General features: G+C 30.1%; 1 protein-coding gene across 1 annotated transcript; it reads right to left on the bottom strand.

The window, feature by feature from the left end:
• Positions 1-1,071: 1,071 nt before the first annotated feature.
• Positions 1,072-9,560, bottom strand: LOC130981735 (protein NRT1/ PTR FAMILY 4.6-like). The gene is made up of 5 exons (XM_057905394.1): positions 9,292-9,560; positions 9,093-9,201; positions 8,552-8,769; positions 4,289-4,723; positions 1,072-2,463 (listed from the first exon to the last, which is right to left on the bottom strand). Exons 1-5 carry the CDS (start codon positions 9,292-9,294, stop codon positions 1,468-1,470), a joined length of 1,761 nt encoding a protein of 586 aa, XP_057761377.1. The 5' UTR covers positions 9,295-9,560; the 3' UTR covers positions 1,072-1,467.
• Between the last annotated feature and the right edge of the window lie 1,240 nt (positions 9,561-10,800).

The raw sequence follows: 10,800 nt of genomic DNA, 5'->3' as shown, positions 1-10,800 counted from the left end.
TTTAGAAATTTTAGGACTAGCCCTATTTTAATTTTTTTGTGCTTAATTAACTTTTTTTTTGGTTGGGGTGTTTAATTAATGTTAAGAGATTGTAAAATATATTTTTGTAATTTTGGGGTCTTGAACTGAAATTAAGTTAAAGGGTTTAGAGTTAGCTGTAAAATTTTGGGCTCAATTGACACAATTAATATCAAGTGAATAAAAAGAAGAAAAGAAAAGAATAACTCATTAATTCGTTTAAGCAAGTATTGAGGGTTCGAATTCTACCTTGTGCATGCAGTAACTTATTGGTTAGCGATAAACCCTTAAATAGAACTCAGTATTGTAGCGGATTAGTTCTTAGTCTGCCGAGTTAAAAATTACCGTGAGAAACAAAAAAAAATGAAAGAAAAAAAAAATAGCAGAAATTGATGCAAGTTCCTTGTTTTCCTATGTTATTATTCATTTCCAATATTAATTTTGTTATATACATAACATATCTCCTATGTATTTGTATTTTTTCCCCTTGAGGAAGGGGAAAAGAAGCGGGTGTGAATGTGTGATGCTACTCCTCTGCCGATCGCACACCTCCAACTAAGACAACAGCCAGCCGCAACTCCTTTCACTATTCTCCTCAACAGATGCCAATGAATCACTTGCTGCCGGGACTTGCAGGGCTCAGAATTCCAATATTTGAACCACAATCGCAACTACAACCCTACTTCTGTTTTTTTCACTCATGAGTTCTTCGTTTTTTCATACATTTTTACACAAAATTGCATAATAGAATTTTCAATTCTTAATAGTTAATAATCTAATTTAATGCATCAAATGGTTTATTGTACTTTTTTAGTTCAGTTACCGTGTCATTGACAGAGTCAACCTATCTCCCTCTAGTGTCAAAGGGTGTCACACATTGTTCCTCTTCTATTGGTTCGAACAATGTGGCCACCTAATTAGCTACAAAATTGTAAAGACCACCACAGATCACTTGCTCAAATGAATATCAAGTGTATAAAAAGAAGAGAGAGGGGGGAATAGCCGAAACTAGAGAAAAAAAAAAGGGGGGGGGGGGATAGCCCAAACTACAACTTTCCTTTTTCTTATGTTATTATTTCCAACATGAATTTCTTATATACATAACATATGTATTTGTATTTTTTTTTCCCTGCAGAGAGGGAAAAAGAAGCGAGTGTGATGCTGATCCGCAGCATGTTGGGTCCTTGGATGCAAACATGCACAATTTGCAGCCAAAAAATTAATACCTTCACATGATTTCTTATTTTGACATATCACGAACTTTAACTCAATTTCAGCATTTTTTTTTTCAAACGAAATATTATCTTTATGTTTCAAAATAAATGTCATTTTGACTGATTTGATATATCTTCAAAAAGAATAGAAGATCTAGTATATTAATATATTCACTTGGTCAAAATGACATTTATCTTTGAAACAAGCGACATTTGAAAAATTAAAGGTGATGCATTAATTGGCACATGTCCCTCTATACTTATACCTCGTAGCCCAAAACAGGTAATGAAGGAAGTTCAACCCACTAAGCACACACATTAGCCAATAGAACCTCTCAAGATGATAGTGATTAAGATTAGCACCAGATAACCATGGCTTATGGTTAGAGCTACCCGTTGCACTATTCACTATTGACACAATCACTGAACTCAGATAATACCCCATTGCCAAAGAAGCCCAAGAAAGTGAAGTAGCCAATGATCTCATCCTAATTGGTGCCTCAGAGAAGAAGAATTCCAACAACCCAGCCAGTGTGAAAAGATCAGCAGAACCAAGAAACAAGTACTGAAATGCAATCCAAAGGAATGTTATAGGTAATGGCTTTGTTGTTGCTCCATTGTTTTCATCAATTAGGCCTGAATTAGTGGCTACCCTTTTTCTCTTTACTTCAACAACTGCAGCCACAGCCATTGCAACAATTGATAGAAACAACCCAATTCCTATTCTCTGGAGATGAGTGATACCCATTTCAGATTTTGTGGCTTTTCTTGCATATGGGATTATAATGTGGTCATAGATTGGTGCTATGAACATTATGAAGAGAACGGGGAAAACTGGTAGTGATGCTGGTGGAACCTTTAAGGAACCAAGCTTTGTGTTCATTGTTGCAGCTTGTTCTACTGAGAATGTTGATAATTGAGCTAAGCAACAGTTTAGCATTATTGTGCATGCAAATATTGGAAGCACTTTTAGTACTATTTTGACATCTTCAACTTGTTGCACTGTGCATTGTAGTGATGATGATGAGTTTGAAACTGCTTTGTTGAGGAATCTTACGGAAGCTGTCAGAGTCTCATTATCATGTTGAGTTACTGATTTTGATGTTTCTGGTTCCTCTGATTCTTTTCTGTTACTTGATAAGTGTGGATTTGAAGGGCTTGGAGCCATGTTCACAACAGCACTACTTGAGTTCTTGTAGATGCAGTTGTTAAGTGTTGCAGAAACAAGAACCTGCTCAATTTTTAGAAAATGTTATCATAGGAGAAAAATGGTATTATTACTATAGGTGTTAATTATTAATGTATAACAAGATTGATTAAACCTACTACAATCTTGTTCTTGATCTTAATCACAAAGAATTCAGTTATTTGTTGGAATTGAAAATGACAAATTTATCCTTGAGAAAGGGTTCATAGATTAGTAATTTTATTAATTTAAAGAAAAATCAATAAAAATACCTATATTTATCGATACGAATAACGCTAAGTTTAGGATAAAGAGATTTTTATATGCACAGAATAAAAAAAGTACTTAATCTTATTTTGAAATTAACAAAAATAAAATAATATAATTCTATATGATAAACATCCAACAATTTAACGAAGAAAAATTTCATATCTCCACATTTTTAGTTTTCACTGCAGAATGGATTTATCGACAGGGTGCAAGGAAAGCTACAACAATTTCGTGTCCCATTTCTCTGACTAAAGCTAGAATGCTGGGAAATATATTCCTATCTTCTAACTGTATGAATAATTTGTGTTTTTTTTTTTTTCTCTTTTTTGAATGTGGAATGATGATCTACTACAACAAAATGATATTGAAAAATGAATTTATCCAATAAAATAATAAATTTAACGTTGCAAATCTTTTTTTAGATGAAGATCAGAGGTTACTCAATAAGTATGTACTTAAAAAAAAAAATCAACTACCAATTTGATACTTGAAAGATTTAAGCATTGATAAAAAGATGACAATAAATCAGTTCTTGAATGATTTGAAAATGCGATAAAAATAATTAATAAATATTATATTTTTTATAAATAATAAAACAAATTTTGTATTTATCAGATGTCTTATTCATTTAATCTGAATTTTCGTACCAACGTTTAAATAAATAATTAAATATTTAGAAGTTGTACAAAAACAATTTAGCACAAAATTTAATTTCTAGATTTTTCTTTTTATTTTTCAAAAAAATTTAGTCATTCACAATAAAAGAACAATTCACTTGACATAAAATTATAAAATTTTGGTGATAAAAATATCTTATTTTTCTAATGATACTTAAAAAAAATTACATTAAAATATGATCTCTAAAGTCTTGTTTTAAAATATATATTTAATATTTAGTTCTTTTATTGCATTTTAAAGTTTTTAGGGACTTATTTATCATTAACATCTTTTAGGGTGATTTTTGTCAGCGATATAAATTTTTGAATACAATTTTAATAGTTTAATTTACTCTAAAAAACAAAAAACAGCTAATCAGATAGTTATGTAGTTGGGTAACCCACAGAAAATGTAGCCAAATTATTTTGACGCTGACAAAATTGCTCTCGAATTTTATTATTGAAAAAATTATTTTCAAATTTTTTAAAAACGTGATAAAAATGTCCAACATTAAATATACATGTATTCTCAAAAAATACTTTAGAAATTAAATTTTAATGTGAATTTTTGCAAGTATAATTAAAAAAATAAGATATTTTGTCATTTTTCATTAAATATATATATTTTTGTGATTTTTTATCGACAACCAACAATACTTGTAAAACATAAAAAAAATCTATAAATAAAATTTTTATCTATTTTTTGTTATGTTTTTTATATAGTTATTTAAATATTTTTATAAAACTTTCGATCAAATGCATAAGTAGTTTGTCAAATACAAATTTGTTTGTCTCTCAAAAAGAATAATATTCTTTTTGAGTACTTTTGTCGTGTTTTTAGATAATTTGAAAACATTTTTTTTGATAAATAAAATTTGAAAGCATTTTTTTTAATGCCAAAATAATTTTGAGTGTATTTTGGTAATACAAGTGAGAAAAATTACCTTTAAAATAGTTGTGAGTGGACTTCCAGTAGGGATCTTGTTCCTATAAGTAGAAGATCCAGCGAAGAAGAGAGGAATAGACACAAATATGGAGATAGTAGATATTGCAAAACCCCACTCCCAGCCTTTATTATCCTCAACCCACACCACAAATGTAACTGCTATTAGTGCACCACATGAGAGGCAAAACACAAAGTAGTTGAAGAATGTTGATCTCTGCTTCCTCCCGGATGGTGTGGCCTCATCAAATTGCTCACCACCATGCGATGGCAATGACCCTTTTATCCCTCCAACTCCAAGAGCAACCAAATACAGTCCACCAAATAGCATTGCTGCTTTTCCACCGTTGACTTCTACGCACGCTGCCGTTGAATCACATTCGTGTGGGGGCTTTAGCGAAGGTACCTTTGCTTGTATTGTTAGTACTATTAGACCCTGCACAATGTTACATTCCATAAATGTATATTATATGTCACTTCCTGATTTTGTAACTCACTTTTGGTGTACATGCTTGAACAAATATTACTGTTAAGGTAAAATCTCAAGTGCAGTCAATTTCATGGATAAATATTTCACGTGAAGTTGATAACTAAAAGCTGTTAGATGAAAATTAGTCAAATCAGTCAAATCATTTAACGTTTCTCAACTATCAACTTCACGTGAAATTTACTCTATCTGAACTTTTACTTTATTTCGTTTTTGGTTAAGAAAGGAAAGAATTTCATGATAACCTAGTGCATATTCTCTTTGGTCGGACTATATATCTAGTCCAACAATTATTCTGACTAGGGCTTGTAATAGAAGGTTTACCCATTAAGGCCCAAACTGTGGCCATCTATGGGGCCCAATATGATGTAAGACCAACAACTAAGCAGCAAGAAATATTATAGTGGTGGGAACACCAATTTTTACTCACATAGACAGAGCATTAAAGACACATGTGTGACACCTACCCAGTACCCATCCTTTTCTTTCTCCTCAGCTCCTTTGTTTTCCCTCTATTTTTGGTCAGAAAACGAAATCCTAACCAATAAAACCTCACAAATTTCGCCAGAGGGGGGGATAATGATTTTTCATTTTTGGACTACACAAAAACAACAAGACACTATCACGCAAAATGACACAAACACTATTACTGTGGAGAATCCTAGGATGACTTTAGTCATTTAGAGTATATTTAATACATAATTTATAGGTAATCACAATTAATTCTTTTTTAGTTTACTTATATAATAAATTAAAAATAAAATAATTAAAATTACTCTTAATTTACTTACCAAAACTAGTTGTCAATCCATATGCCTAAAAAAATCGAACTTGATAAAGTAATAAAATAAAGAGTGAATCACTATTAATTTTATAATTTCTATAAAATATGTGTCTCATTACTTTAATTTAAAAATAATTAATTTTTTATTTTATTATTTTATTAATTTTTTATTTTAAAGGATTTTGTTCCAAAGAAGCATGCCCTACCAATTCCTCAAATATTGACCATAGTTAATGAATGGTTCAGTTTTCCCTACAGAGAAAAGTGCAAATTCAAACAGGCAAGTGGGTCTTGGCCACGTGTCTATCACTTGATCCCCACCCCAAAACCCTGGACCGTAGCGTAGAAAAGGACTTGAATTGTGTTATTTCCACTTCTTTACTTTTTAAGTTTTAACAGCTTGTTATCGAAATGTCAATTGGGAGTGTTGGCATTTTAAGCATGGTATATGTGCCTATTGCTACTTGCAATGGTGGTGGCGGTGAATGAATGATTATAATGCATTAATAAAACGACATCCACACACGTGGTTTCATGAACCCCCTTCAATTCCCTTGTTGCCATAAAAAATCACTTAAATTTTATGCGAAAACTTGCCATTTATGTTATTTATTAAGCCTTCTAGAGTTATCACAGATTAAAAGAATTAAAACCTTCTGGAGTATAATGAAACTAGTAGAAGCTCTTTTTAATAACCACAATATCTTAGGGACCACCCACTAGAGGTATGACACACATTTGGAATTTGGGAAGTTTAAAAAATGTCATAATTTATATAAATCAAAATCCTCAAAGAAATGTTATTTTGTCCTATATGTTCATGTATTGTTATAATATAGTGATCGGTTGAGAGGGTTGACTTGCCAACTGTACTTTTGCTTTCGATCTCTTTTGAAAAAGTCCCTATAATTATTTTAATAGTAATTTCATGGAAAGCAACCAACTTTTAAGACTGTGATATAATAAAGATTAATAATATAAAAGGAAAATCATAGATGTCTTTCATATTTATCTTATTTTTATTTTTCTTCTACTAATAAAAAAGATTAATTATTTTAACATTTCCCATAATAAAAAGCTATTTATGTGGAAGTTAAGTGTCTAATTAAAAAATTAAGGAGGGAAAAGGTGTACATAAGAGACAAACTAACTAAAAGGGAGAATTATTGAGGAGCCAAAACAATGAAGAAAGTTTTGATGCATCAAATAAATAGTAATGACTTGTGTATAAATATAGTTAGAGTTGTTTTTACATATTCAACGATTCATCACATGTGTTGTATTGTAGTTTGACTAAAAAAATGATTTATCTTTAAGGAGCGGTACTGTTGCAATATAAAAGTAAAAATCAATTTAGTCTAATTTTCAATTGAACGGTTTTTTTTTTTAAATAAACATTTTTTTTTATTAAACCACAACATGAGGTCCTAGGCATTGAGCAAATTATTAAATAACGTTGCATGTATAAATAAAAATGTGGGTCCTCCTTAATTTGATCAATTAATTGATTCTTGATTCTCTATTATGTTTAATAATTTCTCTCTCTCACTTCTTATGTTTCATGTATGTAACATGCACAAAGAAAACCCTATATATTGCATGAAAATAAAAATAAATAAATAAAATCTCCCTCCACGATATATATATATATATTATTTTATGTCATCCACCACTCCATTAAGCAAAAGGATTAAGTCGTCGGAAATTAAGAGCCATATTATGTGCCCTTCCCATTTAAATGATGTTGCTAGATGCTGACCACACAAGATAATATCAACATATATAGTTTATACTTTATATATATGCAATTAATTATTAATTATGTGAATCATGAATCACTTTACTATCTCTATGAAAAAACCCCTCCTTTTTCTTCCCTGCCCCAGTGACCACCACTAATATTTAAGATTGTCTAGTTCAAGTTTAATTAATAAAATATACTAATAATCAATGTATATTATAATCTTAATATTCTATGATTATCCTTTTATGGTTTGATTAATTAATTGACTTGGCTGTTGGAGTATGTTAGTGGCCATTCTTTCATGAAATTCATGAGGATTTGTAATGAGGCCAACTGGCCAAGTGGAAGAGGGAATGCTATGCAAAGGAGATGGAATCATATATGTGTATTGAAGGGAAGACAGAAATGGATATATATATCAGAGAAGTTGAAGATTCACATACAATTGTTATTATGTGAAGTTAATAATTAAAAAATTATTAAATAATTTAATATATTTAATTAAATTATTATTAAATAATTTTTAATTATTAATTTCATATAAAAATAACAACTACATATAAATTTTTACTATTAGATATTAAGAACTTTCTTAATATCATCATATTTCACCATTTCTTTCTTTTAATTTGATTTGGTTGCATCATTTTATTCAACCTCACTCCTACTCTCCAAGTTGTTAAACTTTTTGCAACTTACTTTGATTCTGACTACTACTACTACTATTATTATTATTATTATTATTATTATTATTATTATTAACATATCATGCTCTTTGCAAGACAAGTGTTCTTGAAGATACCCAATAATATTCAAGTCCTTCTTATATGCCCTCATACTTTGATATATTCAAGCAAAATTTTGTGAGAATTTCTTTGATATATTAATTTTTCTTTTTAAAATTTCCAAAACAAAATTATATTAATTTAATTTTAAAAAACATATGCAAAATGCTTTATTTATTACTGAATTGACAGATAACTTTTTACTCTTGAATTATATAGAAAGGAGCATTTTTTTACTATGGAAACTGCTGCAAAGTTGCATATAGTAGTAGTATGGGGTAAGTTGGAAAGAGAGAAAAAGAAGGGGAAGAATGACAAGTGCAAAAAGTATAAGTGTGAAGTGAGAGAAAGTCACATAATTAAAGGGAGAGATAAGATATGATGATGATGATATCACATGGATAGAAAGGAACGCATAGACATATGTAGTATGTGACTCAAAGTAATAATAAATAGTTAATTACCAGGAACTCAATAAGTGCGCTTATGATGTAGATATGATAAGTTGTGAAGAAAGCGTCGCTTAAGAAACCGCCGAGAAGTGCGAGGAGGAAGGCAGTTCCCATGAAATTAGTTACATTGTTAGCGGATCTAGATGGAGACATATGCATGTACTCTCTCAGGTACAACACCAGGTTGCTTGCATTCGCCAAATACGCTAGGTTCTCCAATATCTCCACCACTACATACGCACATTTAAACAAAAAAAAAAAAAAAATAACTTCATCCATACTTCTTGGATTCAGTGCTTGCTACATCATACATACATCATCTTGTACGTATTACTATATAGTACATAGTACGCAGAGATATAAGCAATTTTGTATTATTAGGCTGATGATAGCTGACAAAATAAATAAATAAATAAATAAATTAAATAAACTAAATTAGTCCCATGTCCCATGTGATTCAACTTCGTTAATGTGAGGAAGATAATTAAAAAGGAAATGAAATTCTTTGGTTGTGTTTGAGTGTTGTTTTAATTGGAGGAAAAGAATTACATACCGAGAACGAAGGAAGCAGCAAGCATGCCACCGTGGCGGGTTCTGAGAGCGGGACGGTTTCTCCAATCAACATAGCCTTCCCATGTATTGGATTGCTGTGCTTCTATTTCCTGCAACCACAATAACAATTTCTACTTGTCAGGATTCATGACAAAACTAGTGTTTCTATTGACATAATGTATTTGTGATGAGTTAGTTACCATGGGTGGCTAGAAAGAGATAGAGAGGAAGAGAATATGGTTGGGATCTCGGGAGAAGTTAAGTTTGGAGGGTTGGTGGTTTCTTTGTGGTTGGGAGAGAAGGGATATATATATAAGGTGGGAGGAGAAAGAAGGAACCAAGATATGAAGAAAGAAAGAAAGGGTAAGGAAGAAGCTAAGATGGGAACTATACGGTGGTCTCTCTCTCTACACGCACTAAGTATTAAGTAACACTGCTAACAATCAACAATTTGACTTTCTAAATCTCCATCCGTTTCACATTACCTAGCTAAGAGTATTTCCATTATTTTAATTTGTTAGCTCTGCCCCTGTGCCTCCGTCATTAAGTGTTTATATTATATTCCACAACACTAGATATTTTTCTCTATTATGGTTGGGAGTATATATATATATGGTCATCTGGGAGGTTCGAATAATGCCTTAAATTAGGCATTAAATAATTTGATTTATTCTTGTATTGCTTCATTTTTCAGGGACCCAAACCCAATTGATGATGATATAATTAAATCTGAAAAACAAAAATAAACATGATATGGATAACTAATTAGTTGATTAAAAAAATCACTCTGAAGAGATTAGTAAATTGATAAAATAAAAGATTAATTATTATTAAATTTAGGATTTTTATATATGTAAATTTTATTAATTTAATTTAAAAATAACTAATTTTTTATTTTATTATTTTACTAATTTTTTTACTTTAGAAAAATTCCTCCAATTGACTCAACACTAGTTAAGTAATAAGTTTGAAAGTTAAATTAATAAAGTATTATCAAATTTAAAATATAGAAATAAAACTCCATGAATAATATACAAATGAATATAATATTATTATATTAAAATGAATTTTAGTATTATTTTTTTATTTTATCAGAGAATCGTAAGTTTTGACGACAATTGAATAAAATCAGAGTAGGCATATAGTACCAAAAAAAAGAGTAGAGATATCTGTAAAAAATAATTCATCACTCAAATCAATTTGTATAGAGTATTATCATGCATGTCAAATAATGGGCATCATATGCTTATTTTATTATGCTTCTTTTTTGGTTTCCTATATTACTCCAAACTTAGTAGGTTTTGGATTAATTCATCATAAATCTAAATTTTATTTAAAAGCTTGTGCTAGCCAATAAATTATTGTAATTGTTGATATTTTTTTAGTAAACAAATAAATTGAGACCAACTAAATTGATTCTTATTTTATTATTAATGGTCGTTGGTTTAAATTTAAAAGAAAACATATATGAATGATAAGAAAATATAGATGGCTAGTTCCTGTATCTGGTAGTCATGATGAATTTGTTAGGATGGAAGGTGTAGCAAGGTATGCCCGTACCTAGTGATAAGATGGAGGAAGACCAGGAAGAGGATGATTGAGAAGTAGCAGATTGAGAAGAAGATTGTCGATAGCTTTGATCGAATCTATGAAAACAAATTATGGCAATATACTCAACACGTCTACAAATTTGACATTAAGGGCAAAAA

Source organism: Arachis stenosperma, chromosome 5 (assembly GCF_014773155.1).
Source record: "Arachis stenosperma cultivar V10309 chromosome 5, arast.V10309.gnm1.PFL2, whole genome shotgun sequence".
In the NCBI taxonomy this organism is placed as follows: domain Eukaryota; kingdom Viridiplantae; phylum Streptophyta; class Magnoliopsida; order Fabales; family Fabaceae; genus Arachis; species Arachis stenosperma.
Note: the sequence above shows the minus strand (reverse complement) of the source record. Positions and strands in the feature narration are given on the sequence as shown.

Bases quoted from the DNA above. Each gene is read 5' to 3' on its own strand.
- LOC130981735 (XM_057905394.1), bottom strand. The intron at 8,770-9,092 runs GTATGTAATTCT...GTGCGTATGTAG, and splicing joins TGCTGCTTCCTTCGTTCTCG to TGGTGGAGATATTGGAGAAC. The intron at 2,464-4,288 runs GTAATTTTTCTC...AAAATTGAGCAG, and splicing joins CACTCACAACTATTTTAAAG to GTTCTTGTTTCTGCAACACT.